Below are 23,493 nucleotides of genomic sequence, written 5' to 3' on the forward strand. Positions count from 1 at the left end.
CATATTTACCAAGAGCATACTGGTCATAAAGTTAGGAAGAAGTCAGTCCTGAGCAATTCATGTTTGAATCAAGAATGGATCTGCAGGGTTACTGCTGCTTAACAAAGTGCATAATTTCACACTTACTCAGAAGCTATTTTACAGAAATTGGCGTCCTTATTACTAAGTTAATAGAAAAATTCCAGTTGAACTCTACAAGACTTTTTCCTATTACAGTAACATTGCAGAGCTCCATTTAGTAAAAATGAGTGCTTAGGCCTTCTGACAATTTCCTTACTGAACTCAGATTCCACTGTAAAAATTATCATTTGTGAGTCTAAAGATGGTTTTTTTCATTTTTTGAAACAGCCAGACTAGGCATGTTTTGCTGTTCAGTAGTGGTTATAGACATATATCAGAAGCTCTGTGTATTTCAGAAAACTTCTGCTCTGAGATGAAATCCTATACTCAGATTCAGTGGGAATTTTACCACTGAATTCAGCATGTCCATGGTTTACTCTCTCTTTATTCTGGAGACTACAAATTAATGAAATGTAGCCATAACATCAGCATTTTATATCTTCACAGCATGGCAAAAAGCTCTGAAAGAATTATAGTGCTTCCTGTTTCCAATCAGGAACTGAATACCTGACAACACCTGCTCTGGTATCATCTGAGATCTGCACCTGCTTTAAAGAGGGAAGCGCTGAGCTCCACAAGAACAAGAATGGCTTACTTATACGCTTCTGCTTGGTGACAGGAGTCTGGCCTGGATGCGTAATTGGTCTCCTTGGCAAACTTTTGAGTACTTGGTTTCCCAGCTTTTGCCGTGTTATAAAATAACACTGGTCACTGGGGTTACAATCTTAACATATTACCAGTGCAAATAAAACTCTGTAAAGGCACCGCTGAAAACTGTTGCAGCTACATCCAGACATGCAGGCACAATCCAGTTTGGCTGAGTTGTACTCAAGAATTCAATGCCCATAAAACATTAACTGAACTCCTACCACCTCCTTCCCTGTCAACTTGCCTCCTCATACGGCATCCACGGATTTGATGGCCAACTTATTATAATCAAGATACACTTTACTTTTTCCAGAGGCAAAATCCTGCCTTCTTTGAAACCAGAAGAGAACAGTAATGACAAAGTGAGTTATTGTTAGGATATGACTTCCACTGCAAGCATAACTTGTGACTGATATATCCTATTGTTATACTTCTCAAGAAGATCTGCAATATTGTTTAGTCAGTGACATGAAAAATGTGCCCTATAATTTCACAGTTCACAGAGATTCGTTCTGAGTGCTGACATGGTTGAAATCATAATATGGCATAATATTGTTATTCAGGAAAAAGACAGAGAGTCTAATTAAACTCCCCTTAAATGTTACATTTATCCTTATTAATCAAGAATTTTAGATTCTTAAGGTAATATCAAGGGAAGTTAAAATTGGTTTCTGTGGCTTATTTGATTACATGGAAACACAGGTTCTCAATTTTATCATATACAGCTTTAATATCAGCATATTAGGTATAATTTATGCCAACAGAGTAGAGCAGATAGAAAATTTTAGGAATACAATCCTCTGACAAGTCTTGTCAGGAGTGATAAAGGCTGGTTTCTGGTAGATAGGTTCCCTTCAAAACTGTGAATGACTGGATTTAAAATTCCTGAGACACTTGTGTTAGCTTGTCTTTTACAGTTTAATTCATACACTTCTGCTATTTCAGGAACTAATGAAACGAAGAGGGATTAACACCCTCTACATCACCACCACCTTTTTTTTTTTTTTTTCTCCCCTCCCTCAGGAAAGCGATGCTGTTCTTCAGGAGACCTGGCTCACTCAGATTGGGTGAAAATTTGCTCTCTGCTGGGCCTCCATTTATACTAGGAGAGGATAAGGAAAAATAGCTGTTACAGCTACCTGTTCGCATACATTAATCTTTCCCCCAAAACCTTGGCAACAGCTGGGAAGAACAATCCAGTTCTAAGACGTTAGTGTAGATAAACCAGAGAGCATGGGAAGAGAGCATGAGAGCATTTACACCTCCCTGCAAGGCAAAAGAAGCGATATCAAAACTTAGCACCAACTGGTTAGATGGGATCGTTGTTGAACACAATAAACTAAAAATGAAGATATACAAAATCAGAAAAGAAGAGGGCTAACATCTGCCTCTACACAAAGACAGAGAATATCAGTAAGAACAGGGTGAAAAGAAACAACTAGGGGGCCTTTGAGCTGTTTACTAAGAGAAATGCTGGAAGCAACTGAGGACTCCTAGGAACTCCCCAGGGTGTTAAATGGCAGGTGTTGACAGGTTGGCTGTAAAGTAAGCAAGACAGGGAATCCCTATGAGTAACAAAAGAGCTGAATAACAGACTTTGGGAAGCAAACTATCAACACCTGTTCACTACCCTGAGGAAGAGTAGGTCCTATACAGCTCCAATATCAAAGCTGACAAGAGTTCAAAGTGACTTTCCTGAATGGTCAGTGTAAGATGCTGCCCATAGCTCTTATAAGGCCTTTTTTCCAGATTTGGCAGTTCAGCTAAGATCCCAGCAATGGGATTTTACTCTGTTTACTTTTATTCCCTTAAATCTGATCTTGGGAATTCACAATGGTGATTCTGATTTTTATCAGTTGTTTCCACCAAGTTAATTCAGACTCTGTGATCTGTCTGAATAGTGCTGGCCAGCTTCATATCAGCTGAACAGGAAAATCAGGGCCTGATTTTGCTCTTAAGTCACTAGCAACCTTCTAGAGTTAAATCAGTGTGATCACAGGTATAAGAGGAGAATAAAAGAGAGACAGTATGCTCCAGACACAATTTTGCTCCTTTCCCATCTTTATGCAGGCCTAAAGAGTTTTCTGTAGAGGGAAAGAGTGGTATGCTTCGTTTATTAAGCAAAAGGTGGAAGTCCATTTGGTCAAGCAAGGAAAATAAAAGAAAATGTATTACTATTAGGATAATTACACATATACATATCACCATGATTACCAACACTGCTAGTATTAACACATTCAAGAAACAGTTTCAGTAAAAAGACTATTGAGCTAATTACTGATGGGAGAGTACCTAAAATTATAGGTGGTAATTGTGTAGCATGAGAGAATTGGCCAAATTTTGTCTTTTAGAAGTAATTGGATTGCTCCTTTTCTGGCTTTGCTTGCCTGCCCTAATACATACAGTTCTCTAGAATTACGTTTTTCATGTCTCAAAATTTTGCAGGAAAGACAGAAGGGGAAAAAGTTTTGCTTTGAGCAGATTCTCTCTCTACCTGTCTTTCCTTCTAATTTAAAATTGTGAAAGGAAGAAAGAAAGAAAGAAAAAAAAAAAAACAAAACAAAACAAAACACAATTTCCATTGTCCAATATATGGCAACTTCAGATCCAGAGATGTGCTACAAATTCCCAATGGCTGGGTTCAGGCAGGTCATAAATAAAACTGCAGAGCCAACTCAAGATGCTCTTGGGTGTAACTTACAGTGAAAAACTCTGGTGCTGCATGCAGAGAGCATGGCTTAGACATTCATTTATAACAACAGAACTATTCTTCTGTCTGCAGAAGGAAAACAAATCTCCTGTTGTTAGGAATCAAAGACAAGTCCTTCAGACTCTAGGAGACATATTTAACAATGACTAAGTATGTTACTTCATAAGCATTCACTTTTCAGGACTTTCTGTCTTTCATTATATACTACTTCTGCAAATGATTGCAGTGTATCCCAAACAGCAAGTTTCTTGACCTCCATCTGCAATAAAAGTGCTTTTAAAAGGCATGATGTGAAACAAAGTATGTAAAATTGATCCCTCGAATGATTGTGAGGAACATGATTTGAAGTCTCACCCTAGTTCTGATGGGGTTCAGAATCTCTGAAAAAATCCCAGCAAGAGACATGAAATAGACTTCTTGAATTTTCCTTACTATTCAAGGCTTATATATTCACTCATACAAGGGTGGTGATTGGTAGCAACAAGAGAAGTAACAGAAGTAAACCCTCCCCTGCCCGCCCCCCCTCCTTTTTTTCCCCAGTGAATCTTCCTTAGTTTTATCAAGTATTTGAGATTTTGAATAAACTCACTGAACTGATTTTTTTTGAATAAACTCACTGATCCCACTTCAGCATAGTTTCAGCACTATTTTACAGAATTTTAGGCAATCTTTTTTGAGACATTGTACCTTATTCCATGCTTCCAGAAATAATTTATACTATGTGGAGTCAGCTGGAATCAGGTGCAGATAAAAAAATACACACACACACAAGTTGCTTACATACACTGCTTTAGATATTTTTGGCAACCTTTTGTATTCCCATGAAACTTATTGTAGTTTGGGTTCTGTTTCTAAGTTCTCCAGCTCCAAATACTTCATTTTAATTCTACTTAATGAATTAGATATGCTTTAGAGCTATAATAAACTTTTCTTGTGAAGATATCTCTGAAGCACTGAATCAAATTGCTTACTGAGAATAAATACTGCAATAATATATTTACATAAATAATTTAAAATCCAAGAGCACAGTAGGTAATAAAAATATATCGCCACGATAAACCATGAAACCAGAGAATAACACTGCTTTAATTAAAAATTACGAATAAACTGCAGTAAACAACTTATTTACACATAGTTAAAAGTCTAACTACTGAATATCCTGGACTTGTTGAATACAGAAAGGAAAAAATATTTAAACCAATCTCTCCACACAGACAAAATATTGAGGATCGTAACTGTGTTTAATTAAGATCTACTGTTAATAATGGATTTCAGAGAGTAAGACTCTTCTTTTAATTTCCCAAGGTGGAAAATGTTATTAAATTTGGCCTTTAACTTCTCATTGACATGTACACTTGAAACTTCTGATTAAAATTTCAGAGGTTGGGAAGAGGCACCCAAAATTAAACTCTTAAATCTGGCACAAAAATAACAATGATCCCTGATTAAGAAATCAAATTTCAGAAACTTCATTAGTGTTCTAATAATAAATTGTTGGGTTATAATTAAAATGGTGCCTGCTGGATTTCTTTCTTTTTTAATTCTAAAAAAGTTAGAAATGAGAGGAAATTAAATACTTTAAAAATAGGTTAATGAATCTAAGAAATGCGATCCAACTTCAATAAGTTTTTTTTCTTTCTGGCAGTGATCACAGAGGAAAAAATGTTGCTCACCACCCAAATGTATGTGTTCAGGTAAATTCTCTTGTTCTGTCTGCTCCTTCCTTTCTATAACATCCATGGTACAAAGCACACTATACTCATTGCAGCATTTTCACAGGAAATCATAAATCTGGGCATAGTTGGGGAAAAGTCAGTGTTACCCTAGTTTTAAATGGGTATAATTTAGAGTAAGATTAAACTAGATTCCTACATTATTTGGCTGGTCAACATAAGCAAGTGGTTCTTGTTTCCAATAGGATGTTTCTCCCTTGAGTTTCTTTGAAATCTTAGCATCAGTAGGTCAGAGAAGAGCTGACAGTATGAAAGTTCACTGCTAATTGTGTGCAAAACAGATAGCTAGAGCTTGTTACGTGGTTTTGAGTCTAACAAATACTCAGAGTCATATTTTTTTTTCAGTGTAATATATTTTGCCAGCTTGCTTGAGCTTTTAAATGAAATTTCTCAGTCTGCAAAAACACATCAAGCTGAACAATAAGAAGGAAAATTGCTTCAAAAGTACAGCTGTCTTTAGGAATTTTTACAACATAAGCCATATTTATCAAAGAGATAAGTAATTTGAATCTCATTCAAACATGAAGTGTTCAAACTATAAATTCAATCTACATGTGGACAGTGGTACGAAAGTTTTCAATACACTGTTCATGGTTCTTGAAATGCATTTATAATGTTATATCTAGTAGAGTAATTAAATTTCCTGATTACCAATAGCCATCAGCCCCTTCTAACAAGTTTTATATAGAAAACTAACCAAAAAAATAAGGCTGCAATTAGACATATCTCAGTTGTTATAGGCTGAAAATAAAAAAGTAAAATTAGTAATTCTCTTGTTATTTTGTTTGTATGTCTGCACATTTTGAATAGACACATACTTTGTTGTGGGTGATGGACATTGTTCACATTCATTGCCATTCTGATATTCATTGCCTGTTGCAGACACACAACATTGCTTTCTCATTGTCACTGATATTTAGTGTAATGTTTTCTTAAAAATTCTGTTCTGTGTCTGCATGGCCTATATTTTACCAGTATAATCAGAGTAAAGACTCTGATGATGTAATTATTACAGAATGGTCTGAGAATTATGTAAGTTGGCATGCAACCTGCATAAAAGCCCTGGATGTAGGCCCAAACTCTAAACAAACACCTGCCTGTAGGAACTTAAGACAAAAACATTTCTGCCAGACCCAAACCAGTGAGTAGCTTTGGCCTTTATACATGCAATTTCACATGACCCAAATTGTAGATGCTGCTCCCATATACTGCAGACTTCCTTTTTCACTGCTGGTAGCTGTGTTTCAGTTATATTGGTCAGTGTTAAAAGTATCTTCTAAGAATGCTATTTTATGCTTTTCTGTAATTTTATCAGAAGGACATAAAGGTAGTGAAACTAGCCTTGCATTCCACTTTTTCCCAGATTTCCATTATATTTACACTATTTTCTTCTAACTTATACAAGCACTTCCTTTTAAATAGTTTCCATATATAATAATTCTTCATTCCCAACCCAAACTAGCTTATTTCTGTTCTTGCATATCACAGAATCACAGAATCACAGAATTTTCTAGGTTGGAAGAGACCTCAAGGTCATCGAGTCCAACCTCCAACCTAACGCTAACAGCCCTCCACTAAACCATATCCCTACGCTCTACATCTAAGCGTCTTTTGAAGACTTCCAGGGATGGTGACTCCACCACTTCCCTGGGCAGCCTGTTCCAATGCCTCACAACCCTTTCTGTAAAGAAGTTCTTCCTAACATCTAACCTAAAACTCCCCTGGCTCAACTTAAGCCCATTCCCCCTCGTCCTGTCACCAGGCACGTGGGAGAACAGGCCAACCCCCACCTCGCTACAGCCTCCTTTAAGGTATCTGTAAAGAGCAATAAGGTCACCCCTGAGCCTCCTCTTCTCCAGGCTGAACAAGCCCAGCTCCCTCAGCCGCTCCTCGTAGGACTTGTTCTCCAGGCCCCTCACCAGCTTCGTCGCCCTTCTCTGCACCCGCTCAAGCACCTCGATGTCCTTCTTGTAGCGAGGGGCCCAAAACTGGACACAGTACTCGAGGTGCAGAATACATGATACAATACATATGCAGAATACAAAAGAAAATCTTGCTTTTGGTTAAAAACTTTCCAGATTCTAGCTGCACAGATATGAACACACTTCTGAGGAACTTCTTCATAGTTTGTGAGCCAGTAATGGTCAAGCTTTTAGAGCTCCTTTGCAACCAATTGTGAGGTGGGGTGGACTGCAAAAAATGTTTATGTTATGCAGCTGGTTACACACAACACACAAAGCTAACAGAGTTTTCAGTGACTTAATAGTATTTCCTAAAATTTCAGTGGCAATTCAGATAGGAGAAACTCAGCAAAATCAGTTGGTCAAGGAGAGAAATTCAGATAACAGGTTCCAGATTGTTCATTCTGATAACCAAATCCAAATATTTTTCTTGACTTTTTTTTCTTTTCTTTTAGAATTGCAAAATCAACTGTTAGAATAACTATTATGACTCTACTTATCTGCCATGGAAATATGTAAACTTATGGAGAACTTCAATAATTTTTTCTTAAACTGAGTCCCAATCCCAAAAGGCATAAGTATCTTTTCACTACACAAACCACGTTCTGAATAGTGCCGCTGAAGGTCATATTGCTGTATGCAATAGAAATCCCATAGTTTTACCATCCATCAACACAAATCTGTGTGACAACAGTGAAAGAAATAAATCCTTAGAGCAAAAGCTAAAATTAAGAATATCAATGCATTCAGTACACAAATAAATTTAGAAAACAAGGGAAATGACATCTGCTAAAAATCATCCTTCAGATAAACTGATCTGAAGATAAACTGAATGGCAAAACTCAAAATTTCTTTTGATAGAAAGAACTGAAATATTCACACTCCATTAACTAGGTATTTTTTAGGTGATGCAGAGAATTGAAGCTTCTAATTATGTGCCTTGCCTTTTTCCTTCTTTATTGCAGATGACAATGCTCACCTGATAAAATTCACCTTCTCCTCATTTGAATCCAAGATTGTCAGTGCAGTCCTTTACAATGGCATGCTTACCAACATTTATTACTGAAAAAGAACATCTTCAAGATCCTTCTGTAAATCAACATTCCTTTTGTAAAACAGTACCTATGCCAGACCTTCTTAAGGAAATGCAAAATCAATGCTAAATAATCGTGTAATAGTAAGGAAATCTACCTCCACAGTGTAGACTGATGTTACACATTGTTTAGGTAAAGCTTTGAAGTCGTTTTCACAAAGATATTTATGCTTTTATAGATGTACGCTGATATCTAGGGGAAATTAGACTCCCGAACAAAAAACAAAAATTACCTAATGTAGACTTTAACTTTAGTGCCTTATCTGCAGTCCTAGAACGCTAACAAAAGCAGTCTGTAAAGCCAAGTTAGTATTAGGGAAAAAACTGTTGATCTTTCATAAAAAAAAAATAAAAATAAAAACAAATCTGAAAACAAAAGACCAGTAGAGGTGGATCAATTTATAAGACCATGGCATCACTTAATACCCAGTTTTGCTCCTTGTGGCATGGTGCCTGTATAGATTACATTACCATAGTACAGAAATCAGCATTTACTTGCATTGATCTGGGCAAGAACAAGTCCTAGCTTACTGTAGCTTCAGTGTTTCAATGAGAAATATTGTCCCGTAGCCCTTGAACACAGATGTACAATCACTATTTCACTAAGGAACATTATAAATGATCATAAACCAATATAATCAATATGTAAAATAGATGAGTTCTATCCATGTTTTCAATTTTACATGTTTTCTCTGGCTCTCATGAAGGAAAAGGTGTAAACAAGCAGGTTAAAGGTTATTCTGAAACACTATGCTAAGGTATATCTATTACTTGTCACACTTGATTATTCCACTACACTCTCATAGCCTGGAAAACTATTGTCCCCTGTCTAATGCAGTTCTTTGTCTCCATCATACTGAATCTCTTCACTGCAGGAAAAAGAAGGCCACTTCTTCCACTTTTTATTATCTGGAGCCCAAATGACTTTAATTTAACTCTGTACTGACAGACAAATTATTGGGCACAAAAGACACTCACTTTCTAGGGGATGAAAATTAGAGGGTACTGCACTCACCTGATAGTCTGATGTTGCAAAGTATCTGGATCAGTGGCATTTACTGTTAACACGATGCTGCCAATTGGGATGTTTTCTTGTTTTGTCACTGTCATTGGGTTTGGGTGGAAAACAGGGCCTTCATTCACGTCCTTAACAGTGATCTGAACGGTTGCTGTAGAACTGGGGCCATAGGCTATTTCTGGAACCAGTGGGTCTTCATTTTCTACTTTAATCAGCAATGTGTGGAATGCTGAAATCTCATAGTCTAAAGGCTGTAAAACATCATAAATCAGAATAGAAAGAGCAAAGAGAGTGCTTAACACATTTCTTCATTCAATTTCCCACTCAAAGTTTGTGGGAGAAAAAAATTAGCCAGAAAGGGACAACAGCATTTATTGCATCTGATGCTTGGCCAGAGTTTAGTAATAGACATGGCAGTAGTTATAAAATACACTGAAGATAATTTCTGCCTTTATATTTATATACCATTCATTTATATTACCATTCATGTGAAGGAAAAGGGAAATATAATGTGAAAACCAGAAAGTTCACCATGCTTTGAGATTAACAGACGTATCATGGGCTCCTAGAAATTTTCATAATTCCTCTATTTCATCACGCTGAAGAATTCATACTGTTATACTATTCAGCTGTTATTTTTTAACAGCTTCATTTGAGCTTTATTATTTGCAAGTTGACCAGTTGCACTTAATGAAAGATCGAGATGTCTCTGTATCCAAGAGCATATATTTTTCTGTCATACCTCAAACATACAGTTCTTACATGTACGTGCTTATTTATGATATTATATGCATTTTTCAAACAGAGCAGAGTTACACTTAATAGGTATATATGATAAATAACATAAGGCTCTTTTTTCAACTCCTACATTAAAACCAAACCCCCTGCCATGGAAAAATACTCCATTACTCTTTAGAATTGAAAATGCATTTTCTGAGGCATTCTCAAACAGAGAATATTCTGGTACAAGCAGCAACCAGGATTATTATTATTTTTTATTTTTTTTTAAATACAGGATTATCTTCAACTATCTTCATACAAAGACAGGTAGTGGGTTTTTTTGTTTGTTTGTTTTTTTATGATACTTTAGAAATGTGGAATCAAAGGCAGCACTCTAGTTCAGTTTGAAGCCACATTCCTTACTTCCCTGGTATTTGTATATGTGTCCTCTGAGTACAAAATGTGGCACTCAAATTCTAATTGTGCTCTCAGTCACAAAAAAAACAGCACTGTAAAGTCTCACTATTAATTAATTGTGATGGTTCCGAAAAAACTAGCTGTTACTTAAGGACAAAGGCAGTGTAGTTAGCATCATGCAGGTTGTTATCATTAAAGAAGCAAGGTTATTGTAACAGAAAGGGAGTTATACATATTGGTTTAAGGAAACAAGTGCTGGTAGCCAAGTATGTATTTTTGAGTAATTTATCCTTGCTGTGCCTTCTCCAATGTAGTAAATCCAGGGGATGTAACTTACAGTAATAATGCAGTATAATAGCAAATTATCCTTACTTTGACAACAGAGAGCATTCCCTCATTAGTCTCGGGATTGGTATGGATTTCAAAACTCTGGCCTGGATTTCCATTAATAATGGTGTAGACAGCTCTCCACGCTCCAGTTGCGGGGTCATCTCGGTCACCAACAGTTAAGTTTACTATTACACCTGTGACTCCTTCTTTTACTGTGGCCTGAAACTAGAAAAAAAAATGGAGAGGAAATTGTTAATATTTTCAATTAATGACCACGCAGATGAGATATACAAGCCAGCATTAATTATTTATCACAACAGGAGAAAGATGTAATCCTTGAGTAAAACTGAATGTTATTGGCTCTAAATAATACATTATCACCCATGAAATATAAGGTAGCACACGTTACTACTCTACATTCAATAAAGAGCAGATAAATAGAAATGTGATAGTAATCAAGCGTTAGAAAATTCTGACCACAGACAGTTCATCTCATATTACTGGAAAAGTGAACCCTGAAAATATATACAGGGTTGCATGGATGCATGTGCTGTCAGAAAGGGAACTACCCTCAAAGCTATGCACCATAGGAAGCTATCTAATACAGCCCATTCTTGTCCCTTAATGTAATTTTTTTTTTTTTTTTTAAATAATCCAGTCTTGCATTTCAGACTATTATTTTTATAAAGTTCCACATCCTAACTAATTGTTCACTATACTGTTATCAATATGTAAAACGGTTTTCACAAAAAGTGTCCACATGCCATTTTGGGCAGGCGGGTGGGTTTGCTCTAAGACACTAAAATAATTGAACATGCTATCACTTTGTCTGTATAACTTTATGTCAGTGTTACTTTCTCTTTTTAGTGGAAGAATTTTTTATGACCTTGTGAAGTTTGTTGCATTGCTGTCTTATTCAGCTGGCCAAACCCTATATGAGAAAATTCTAATTTACTGTCCAGCCAAACAGTGTATAACATCAATCTTATTTATGTAGGAAAAAAAAAAAAAAAAAAAAAAAAACAAACAAACATTAAGAAAACCATTCAAAAAGCTTGTAAGGGTCAGACTTAATAACACTCCTCACCTTTCAAATACTTACAGTTGACATGCTAAAAGGATTGTATGTAAGAGTGATAAGATAATACCTGCTTTAGAGCTGGATAAACCAGAATGATAACATACCTAATCCTCAGAAGAGCTGAACATCGGCAGTACTATTTTGGTTTATTAGGGAATCTTAGCATTTCTGGGGATTAAGCCTTCAAAAGTTCAAAATTACAAACCTTAATGACGCGAATAGGTTTTGATATACCTCCACTACTGAAAAGCTACATTGTCAGTGGCAATGCTTGATATATCAATCAAGAGCAAAAATCACTCCAGCGACTTCAGGACCTGAATAGACAGATGTTCTTGTCCTGTCTTAAGACCACATCGTCATAACACTACAGAAGATTTTGTGAGAATGTGAGAAAATGGTATTTTACTAATATAGAGATTTCAAAATCTGGGCATATAGTAGGTAAAATATATTTCCTGATAGTAAATTACAGAGGAGACAACTACATCTGCTGTTATCTTTTTTTTTTTTTTTAATAATTTATTTCTTCCAACAAATTTGACTTATATTTGTAAGCCCTTTTTCAATTTGCGTGCATTCAATTCAAGTTATCCAGCCTCAAATCTGATTTTATAAAAGGATGACATTAATGATTGGCTATCTCCTTCCTCTTTGGTACATTTAACAAAGAATTTAAAGGTTCTTTTGATTTTGATAGTTAATATGTAACAGGTTGTGATTGAGCTTTGTTTTGGACAGATCATTAAGCTCATTTGCAGTTTAATTAACGTTAAATGATAATATAACAATATTTTCTCCTGCTTTGAAGTGAATCAAGAGAAATGCTCTATTCAGGATGTTGAAAATAACAGAGGAATTATTACAAAGATTGTATTCCCTCCTGTTCAGCAAAAAACATTGTCACTGGAACACATACTTGGATACCTTTTAATCTAACTGAAAATAAATGATTAGTCTGATATTTTTGTATTATTTCTTACTGTCTCAGTTTGATCATGTATAAAACACATCAGCCGACCCATAATGGTCAGAATTTTTCTCAACAAGTGTTCGATACCAAATAATTCCTATTAAACTATGTAAAATGGTGCCAAGGTTTCAAGGAAGTGAAAAGTAAAGAATCTAACTCTTATCTTATCTGCTCCTAATTCATATTGATCCTTCATGAAAGTCTTGTCCTTAGGCCACTAGTCTGATTCAACTAAGTGTTCAATACTCCCTCCATCACCTGGCGAACAGTTAGACCTGTTAGGGTTAAATATTTTAAAATCTGTCTTATCTTATTTAGATGAATAATTATGAAGCCAGTGAGATAAATTTAGTATGCTTCATCCACCAGTGACAAACTGTGATGGAAAAGGTTGCTGTGGTGTGCCACCTATCTCAAAAAAATATTTAATGTCATTTTAAGGATATCTAATTCAAAGGTATCTCAGCTGGGGTTGGCTCTCTTCTGCACTCTTATTTTCTCCTTATTTAGGAAGGGCTCTCAGAAGCTTCAGTTGCAGTGAATTAGCAATGCAGAAAGGGCACGTACACTTGCTAGGGGCATAAAACTGCAGAGCTTCTGACACCTGCAGATCAAGGAAATGACAACGTCTATGGGCAAAGGCTGTGCCAAGATGGATAATTCCAAGCATAGTGGTACTTTCGCCCCTAGCATTCCCTACATTTTAGAAATGACCATATAAACGCAGGGGGTATTTGAAGCTGTCTGGAACATTAGACTAAATTCTGTTCAAGATGGATGAAAAAGCAGAATGATCAAATCACAGAAGTTGTCATATGGGTCTACTCTAAATTTATAACATGAAAAGTGTAATAAATCACAGATTTGTGATTGCAAAAGCTAAATATCTACTGTGAAACATAGAGGCTCAGAAAAATACAGGGCATATGATCTAGAAAGTGAACTCTCTTGCCTGTTAATGTCACCTTTATATAAAAAATAAGCTTCTTGTTATTTAGAAAAATCTGTTGTATTTATATGAGGTCCCTTTCAAAAACATAAGGCAAGAAGGAAATTTTAAAACCATTAAAGGACAAAAAAAAAGGAATTAAATTTGCAGATAGGGAAAAGATAACCACAGGTTCATCATATTTCAACATGAAAGCTTTACATTCTCAAAGCACAGTGCTTAACTGGGAGATGCTGATCCAATGCTCTAAAATAAAACCCCACAGGGGCTAACACAAATAATTGGATCACGAATTAATTGATTTTACTCTTTTTAAATATCTGCACATCCCCTAAGCACCGCTATAAATTAAGAATAAAATAGATGAGTTCAGAACTTTATTTAACTGCCATAATCTGGACCCATATTAAAAATAATAATTTGGAAGGCCTTGGGACAGAGCTACATTTGGCTGGAAGGAGCTATGTTCACAACCAAGCATTTGAATATGTAAGGTTAACTTGCTCTGTGAGTGATATGCCACATTGCCATTTAATTGTCATTTATTGTCATTTAAACATTTAATTTTGATATTAATAAAAAATATAATTATGTTTATCATTAATACAGACTACAAGTTCTAGTCACTGTGTCATATTTGGAGGTTTATCCAATTTCTTATCCAACAGTCTTATTTAAAGCTTCCATAACAAGTGAGGGTTTTTTTACTGAGCAGAGAACAGAGTACAGAACAACAAATGCACTTAACTGCGTCAGAATCACCTCAGTGTTTGTTGTCCAGCAATGACATGAGCATGCAGGAATAACCTTAATGCCCTTATGAAGTCACTAAAAAACGTCTGCCTCAGAGTGGACTGCTGACATAACCTAAATTAAAGAGCTGCCACAAGCAGCAAACACAACGTGAGATATACGTGTCTGGGATTGGTGATCGCTACTCCATGGCTCATTAGGATTCTACACGCTGTGATTCCCAGTCAAGAACAACCAAATTAAAACTGCACATCAGTTTGCATTAATCAGGGTAACATTCCAGTTGAAGGTATTCTGTGTTATCATCATCTGTTTGTTTCCCCATTTATATATCACAAAAGATGAGAAATAATGGGATATGTTAATTCACACAGCTCCATTACAAACTCCCCTAGGAAATTGTATTATTGTATTTGTCCTTCTTCACTGAAGACCACCTTTTACAACCACATTTTTCTATCTACTTTCTTGAAAATACAAGAACAAGCTTAAGAAATCTTTTGCAATCTGTTTGCTGTTTGTCTTTACTTCTTTTACTTCACATGCTGTCACTCAGCATGTGTGCACCTTAGTGGCCAATATTTTGTTGTTAATAAAATAATGTATTTTTTGTAGCTCTGTATCTGGAATATCTCCAAAGACAAATAGATTTTTAGAGTAATCACAAAGGTTTGCATATTCAAGCAATCAGGAATTAGGATGTTATGTCACTAATGTGGAATTTCTTGTGAAATTCACTGGGACACAAAGCCCAGCTTGCTGGCTAACAATAAAGCAAGTAATCTGGTGCTCAGAGCTCATCAGACTTCAGACGTGAGGCAGGTGAAATAAATACTAGCTGGAAATACTTACCATAACATTTAAGCATCGAACAAAGTGATTCTGATGATTCTTCAGTCACCTTTTCAGCACAATGACCACATGTGCTGCCCTAGTATTGGGGGCTCCAGGTGGGCCATAAAACAGAAAACCTGACTGACTGCAGCCAACCTGAACTCTTCACACCAGCAATTTTATTTTTAATTTTGTGGCCAGGGCAAATTGTAATTTAGTAGTACATTCTCCCTAATCTCTTCTACAGATTTTGAAGGTATTTTCTCTCTCTTTAAACTGTGCATAGCCTTTACCATATGGACTCGAATAGCTGCTGTACCTTGCTGCAGAGATAGCTGTATTAATGTAATGGATTAAATTGATGTAATCTGTACATGGAGCAATGCATGAAGCACTTTGGAAGCCACTTAGGTGAAAGATACCCTGTAAATATAAAGCATTATCATAGCATGACAAGAATTTGATGGTGTAAACTACATGCAAAACACAAATTAAAGCTATGAGTCACCTGAACAGTCTTTAGTAATTGTCATTTTCTTACTGCTATAATGCGGGCTTGTAGGCATTACATTATTTCTTAACTTAAAGTGTGTCTTTTAGTTTATTCTGTATTTTTTCTAAGTACATAATATTCTCCATCTCCTTAGTGAAATTACAGAAAGAATTCAATTGTAGCTTAGAAAAAATCTTTCTGAACATATGAAATTGACCGTAATCATTTTGGATGCATTTTCCCTTTTTACTTCGGAATTAATTTCACAGGCTATGCAATGTAAATGCTGTGTGATCTTTCAAGGCACAGGCCAGTTACTTTACAAAACAGAAGTACTTCTCAATAATGAAACACCAAATGGATATTTGTGTTCACTGTATGCTGCCACCTGCAAAAACAGCAACAAATCCAAAGGATTAATTAGATAAATGGAAGGCCAGAGATTAAATTCTGCTCTCCGTAATATGGCTATAATTTCTGCAGGTTCTATAAATTTGTGCCTTGTTATTGAAAAACACAAAGATGCTTAGCAATGCTGATATTATATGCATGAATGATGAAAGGAAAGGCAAGAGGGTTTCAGCATGACTTTATCTTGTTTTGCTGCTCATCAGTCTGCTTGGAAAAGCACTGCTAAGAAGTCCAAGTAATGCAGCAAACAAAGAAACAAAACTCATTAATCAGGCTGTTTCCCCATGCTCCATGTACAAATCCTTCTGTGAGCAGCCTTCCACGTAATGAAGCCAAGCCATCTCCAGGACTCGGTTGGATCTCTTGAAGAACTCTCTAGGTATTAGGACTCATGGTGGTGTAGGGCAGGAACAGAACACAAGTGTAACAGGGTAAAATAGATGGATGGATGACCTGCCGGGTGCAGCAGGAATTGCCTGTTAATTTGCCAAAGTGGCCATGCGAAGAGCTTTTTATTTCTCTTGCAGACATCATAAATCTTAGAAAACTTTGAGAGATTTATAGAGTAAGATACTCATAAAATTCACAAATGAATGAATAGAATTTTCCTTTCTGCTTCTTTCCCCACAACAGTGGCTCAAATCTCTTTCAGAGATGATGCTGTATTCCTATCCCCTCATTTACATGCTTGCAGTAGAATAAAAGGCCTTTCAGAGACTGTAAGTGATTGTGAAGGACACTTGGAAATAGCTACTTTGGGGAGTTGTTTTGAAGACCTTTGCTTACACAAAATTTTGACTACTTCTCAATCCACCTCTTGAAGCTGGAATGAAGGCAAAAAGAGAATTCTAACGTATTTTAATCATATGTTGAATGCCTGCATCAAAGCCTATTACCTAATGGGAATACACCAAATGTAGTACAGAGGTCTAAAGATTCAAAAGGAAGGCATTTATTATTATTATTGTTATTATTATTAGCATATGTAAAACATTTAGAAAGGATTCATTCTCTTTTTTTCCACTTATAAATACAACATGCATTAATTTATTTATAGAATAATTCAAATATCCTTAAATGCAATGAATACTTCTAGAATGATGGTCAGATCACAGAAAATACTCTTTCTCCAGGTGGACAGAAAGGTGACTATAATATTTACTACACTTTAGGTACTTTTGAGAACAAGCCAAAGCAATAGTGACGTTCTTTTCTTATTCGCCAAATAATCTCCTCCCACACCCCTCTAGAAAGAACAAACCTTATATTTAAAACAACAGCATCAGAGAAAATGATGATCTGACCAAGCCTGAAAGAGCAAACTACACCTATTCACCTGGTTCAGCAACAGTGTTACCTAGGGACCAGTGAGAAATTTGCTTTTCACGTTTGAGACCACTTGTGATGTATTCAGCCAACCTAGCTAAGTATTATTTCCTCCTAATTGCTCTCTCCATCAAGAGCAGTGGAAAGCCTATCTTCTTTCTAAGATCCTGGATGTATTTTTTAGATAAAATGACCATAGCTGGATTTTTCTTTCAGTCTCTTCCACTGCATTTTAGGAGCAGAAAGATTTTACAAGAATTCCCCCATCAATCCACATAGAGTTCTTGCTGAGGCTAATGACGGTCAGAGAGGACATGGCGATTTTTTCTCAAGAAGGTAGTTATTCATTGTGCCAGCTTACAGCTGATCACAACCCATGCTGCCAACAACAGATGTTTTGACAGTGGTTAAGCTTCTTCACGTGATCTTTGGTGCGCAGTGCCTAACAGCACCATTCAAAGCAACTGGTATCTCTAGAATATTTTAGCAGTGAATTTCGTCAATTCCCCAAACTTCTGGCATTTCAGGTTGTGCCAACTGATGGGGATGAGATGCCCTAGATTTACAAGCCCCTCCAGCTGAGAGCCGACTGAAGTTAGTCCGATTTGAAAACTCTCTTTTGGAAGCAGATAAGAACTCTGCAAAGTTTCACACTGTGCCAGTGGAGGCAGGAGGTACAGATGGAAGTTTACAGGCAGTTTTATCTGCAGTGATACAGAATTTGTCTGAATTTTAAAAACGAAATCTCTAGCCAGCATTTTGTTTTCTGAGGAAAACTGGGTGCGGAAAGGAGAATTTAGGCCAACACTCCGTGTTTCAGTCCATCTGAACACAAGTGTTCCAAGACTACCAGCAAAATAATGAATGAAGTCTACCACACACAGTTTCTTCTACTGCATATGCATTACTTTCTGATAGAAAGTAATTCTGGTAGATTGTCTAGCCTACATCCTGTTTACACAATATACACTGAATATGAATATTACTGCTATATCAAAAAGGAGGTGTATAAATGTATACAAGGAGAATAGTTCAGAGATCACAGACATAAGTGAATTTTCATGATTAATAGTCTCTCTTCTGTTTTTTCCTTCCATAGCAGAAACATCTTGATCTTATTTTGAACATCCAGGAAAACAGTGTTCTTGTTAGTTAATCTGACAAGGGAACAGCTAGGTCCTGGGGTCTCCAGCCGCATTAGAACAACAACAACAAGTTTTTTCCAAGATCAAGAAGAGAGAATAACAGAAATAAATGCAACCTATCGGACTAATAACTATGGAGTGATCTGAGCCTCCCCATACAGTACTGTGATGTGAGCTTTCAAAAGGCAGTTTGAGAGAAGTTCATTTGCAGCTGAGGTGGCCTGCTTTGAAAACACATGAGATTTAAGCATATATTGAGACCTACAGTGCTGAAGAGTGATTGAAGCATGGAGCAGACAGCTACGCAGTTTGGCTCTGAAGAGATGTGGAAAAGGTCAGGAAGAAAGCAAAGATATGCTAAATGGATTCATTGCCTTCTGCTTTAAGGTTACCCACGGTCTCCATCTCCCACTGCCCAGCTCTTTCTGCCAATGCTCATTTCATCTCTTCTTGAAAGAAAAATATTTGTAAAAAAGAAAAGCGAAACATTACTTTTGTAAGTGCCCATTGTGTGCCTATTTCCTGTCTAGAATGTTGCAGACAGAACATTGAGAGCTCTTTCATTTTTTCACCTGCAATTTATGTACACCTAACCATACATTCTCTGTACACACAGCCTTCTTAAACACAAACACCTTTTCAACCTCAGCTGGATAAGTGTTGCTGTAAATAAATAAGTGCCATTTGGTTCTTTTTATTAATACAGAAGATAAAGAATGAACTAAGGATTTTTATATACCCTGATACTGAACTCTCTCTTAAGCTACTGAATAGCTCTCTAAGCTATTTGGACAAGGTGAACAACTACAAGTTTGATGGCAGTGCGTCTCACTTTATGTGTCTGAACACCAAGAATTAAAAGGGAAGTTAAGACAGGTCAAGGCACCACGTGTGCTTTGGACAGAAAGCTGCGCATACCATGAAGCTTATGTACAGTGGATCAAGCCTACCAGAACGATCATGTATGGGCTGCAGGGATTACCTGAACATTAACAGCAAATGGCCTGTACCAGTGGCATGGCACATCATGATTATCATGCCTGTAAAGACCATCACTGCAGTGTGTTCATAGAATGTAAGGAAAATCAGCACAAATCTGCTCCACAGTTAGTCTGAACATATGCAGAAAGTCCAGTGCATCTAGACAGCAAGTAATCACTGAAGCTGACTTGCTGGAATGTCCAGACTTTATACAATGTCTTCATCGAGACACAGCTAACATGGCAGCATGCTCAAAAATCCTTGAGAAGTGGTGTAAGCCCTCTAATTTCAAGCAAATCAAGTTTCTATTGCAAATAAAAGCAATTCCCAGGAAACACAGGTGACACCAATAAGAGAAACAAGCATTTGATAATATCATTGGTTTACATAAAAAAAATAAATACATCTTTTCCATGAGGATCAATGCTCATTAAGTCAGTACACGTATGAAGAAAATTAGTTTATTAAGCATCTGTGCTATTACTCTCTCTTAAGACTGCTTCTCCTTCTTCTGTAGCAAGTATCTACATAATATGCTAATACATCTGCATCAAAATTGCCACACTGAACTCTTCCCAAAGAGAGCAAGCAAGCACACCAGTAATTAACTGGATCCTAACGCAAATTTCTAGATACAGATTTTTCAACTGAGCTTGCCAGTTCTGAGGGAAGTAATTTTAAGGGACAATAAATATCACTTAATTCCTACACACAGCTGTATGACACACTGTAAGCAGCCACCCTTTCTTCACTTGGAAGTGAGAAAAATGCTGTGTTAGCAGGTAGCTTGAAACATATACTATTTCTTGCTTCTGAGTAAGCTCATAATTAGAGTTGAAACATGAAGAATTATTTCAGTGGAGCTGTAAACTCCAACAGGAGGAAAAATCTATTTGAGGTTAGAACAAAATCTTTTTTAATCTGGCTAATGCTACTTTTGTGCTGATGCTGATCATTATATTTATTACAAAACTGTGCGACATTCCAAAGCGTTGACACCTGACTTCACTTAGTAGAAAAGCAATCACTTTCAGATATTCTTCTTGGTGATTAATATGTAGATACCTAATTTTTAGTGAATTAAACCATGTTGTATCAATTTGGTGGTCTTTAGGATTTATAATCAAGCCCTGATGACATCTGATTAATGCCAGCGTAGGCTCCCTGAACCTTACAATATTCTTGTTCCTTTGGAGCTCAGATCATGGCAGGCTGATTACCCCCCCTGATTATCCTGAGTAACTGGGGTCAGAGGTTAGCTAGCACCATAGAACACATTTAATTCAATCAATTTAGTTAGTGAAGCAGTTAGGAAAAAATTATTCCAATTGCTGTACCACTGCATTAGAAAATTTGCCCAGGATTCCTGTGCTCCAACTGATGAGCATTTTTGCTTAATTTCTAATTTAATATTCTGCTGGGATTTGCAGCTTCAATTACTTGTGATATTTTCACTCATAAAGTCAGGGACATTGAGCTTTGTAGGTGAAAGAAAAACCAGAGGAGGAAGAGATTCCTGTATTAACTGGTATAACAAACATCCTCACAGACACACACACGCTTTCATCGCTCAGAGCATTTTTCCCTGTAACACATGCTAGAGGTGGCTCAGAGAAAACCTCTTAGTTCTCTCCATTTGTCCCTCCTGCCACTGCCAGATTTTAGTTCTTCTTTTGCCTTTGGTAGATTTTTAATATTGTTTAGCTGAGTCCCACTTCATTTTTCTTCCATGCAGAGGCTTTGATTACTTATGTTATGCCACGGTCCTACACTAAGGCTGCCCAGCACCCTTGTGTGTGTGCCCTAATGGAAGCAGTGCACACTGTGCCTGGGATGAACTATAAAAGAGATCCCTTACTAGTCCCTGAAAGCCTTAGGCACTTCTCACATGAATACAAAGGCCCAGCAGATCGGTTTGACTCCTACTGGTTAGTTTTACATCCTATGTAACGATCCTGATGATCACTGATATTCTTTATTCTGAGTCCAGAGGCTGCTGCCACAGCCGCTGTCTCTGCTTTCTGACACACAGATGGGTTGGTTAACACAGTTTCAGTGGACTAATGATGATGGAGAGCTTCCATCACACTTAGAAATGTGTTGGAGCACATCACTCGCTCACTCCCGCAGCAGTGAAGACAAGAGGCTGCAGTTGCACGAACTCTGCATCAACCATGATATACTCAAACTTCTTTTTCTGTGAATAGGGCCCAAAGTGCTGTCCTAGATAACACAGAGCAATATGGGAACATGGTATTGCCATTGCTAGTAATAGCCCTAAGTTGTGAGTTTGCAAGGCCACAGGACAGAGGTTGGTCAGGCTTGCTCTGTAGGAACCGTTCACCAACTGCCTGCAACTTTGTTTTCTTTGGACTTAAATTGGACCCACCACCTTTAAGACTCAGAGGAACCAGGAAAAGGTGAGCATACAGAGCATATAAAGCAGTAGAAACCAAGAAGCATGTGTGACAATTTTATAACTGTATTACTATCATTACTGACACTTTTTCTGCACAGAGGATTTTTTTTTCCAGTTGTCATTAGATCTGGATTAATAATGGCTGTTGGGATCGGATAGCCTTGGATTAGTTTTCAATTATGCTAACAATAAAATTTTGGCCAAAGTGGACTTCCCTTTGCCCAACAACAAGATTTTGAGGGTAACACTACAACACCAGGGTTAGCTGTTACTGGACATGCTCCTTTAGAAATTAAAGCAGCTTTCCTGAGTAGGATCCTTTAATAAAGGAAACGAAGTCTTAAGACTCCCTTTTCCCTGCAAGCAGCAGAAAGCTGCAGTTTAATCTTCTGCTTGCCCATGGAGAGGATCCATTTTCTGTATGTTCCTTTGGGGTTCTTTGGAATGAAAAATGCTATATACTTATAAAGCATTAACGAAACTTGCTCAGAACTAACTCTGGAATTGATGAATCTCCTCCTAGGCCCCTCTGCACATTTGCCCACGGCAGAAAGCCTGACTCAGCTGTCAAACTCCCTTAGCTGAAGAGAAACCCAAAATAGGAACTATGGGCTAATTGCAGGTTAGAAGTTAGGTATATTAGCAGAATCGCATGGAGAAGATCACAGTGTGCCTAGCTATGACACAAAGGTCCCTAGCCAGTGCTTATACATTCTTATTTGTATATGAAATATCCTCAGTTGGTTACATAACAAAACCCAAAATAACTAAAAAGAAAACATCTGGATGATTTAATCAATTTCTCTGTATTAAACACAAAACCACACATATAAGAAGAAAATAAACAGCTGCATCCAAGTGCTCAAAATCCATACACTCTTCCCCTCCTGTGGTGAGGATGAAAGAAGAAGAAACCACATATGGCAGATGTTAGTTTTGTCACTTACTCTGCTACTGGAAAAGAATTGTGGACAATAAAGGCAATTTAATGTTGTGAAAACAGCAAAACTGCATGAAGATGTGTAAGAAAAAGTATAGTGTGCAAGACAGAAGCAGGAAATCTTCCATCTGCTCAGCACTGGGAAGCCCCAGCTGTAGTACTGCACCCGCTTCCTGCCCACACTACAGAAGGCAAAGAGCAATTGGAGAGCAGGCAGACTTCTCACACTCCTGGCCTTGAACTAACCTGCATAGCAAAAATACACACGGGGCTGCTGTAGAGAAGGGAATTGTCTATGTGCCACCTTCATAGTGGAAAAGGCCAAGAAGCAATGGGCTTCAGTGGAGGCAAGAAAAATTGCCATTACAGATGAGTCAAAACTTCAGGGTAGCTGAAGTACTGATATAGATTGCTGGAGGACCACGGAGACTGAACTTT

The 23,493-nt window shown here is 37.0% G+C and overlaps 1 protein-coding gene across 3 annotated transcripts in view; it reads right to left on the reverse strand.

Annotated features, from left to right (window-relative positions):
* Nucleotides 1-23,493, reverse strand: part of CDH13 (cadherin 13) — a 487,393-nt gene that overhangs the window by 52,367 nt on the left and 411,533 nt on the right. For all 3 annotated transcript variants that reach the window (XM_084533251.1, XM_084533250.1, XM_084533252.1), the window contains 2 exons: nt 10,793-10,975; nt 9,281-9,534 (listed from right to left, as the gene is read on the reverse strand). In XM_084533251.1, the coding sequence (XP_084389377.1) occupies nt 9,281-9,534; nt 10,793-10,975 (437 nt within the window). The remainder of the gene's footprint in view (nt 1-9,280; nt 9,535-10,792; nt 10,976-23,493) is intronic.

The sequence above is a fragment of the Aythya ferina genome, assembly GCF_964211825.1.
Source record: "Aythya ferina genome assembly, chromosome: 12".
NCBI classification, from domain to species: domain Eukaryota; kingdom Metazoa; phylum Chordata; class Aves; order Anseriformes; family Anatidae; genus Aythya; species Aythya ferina.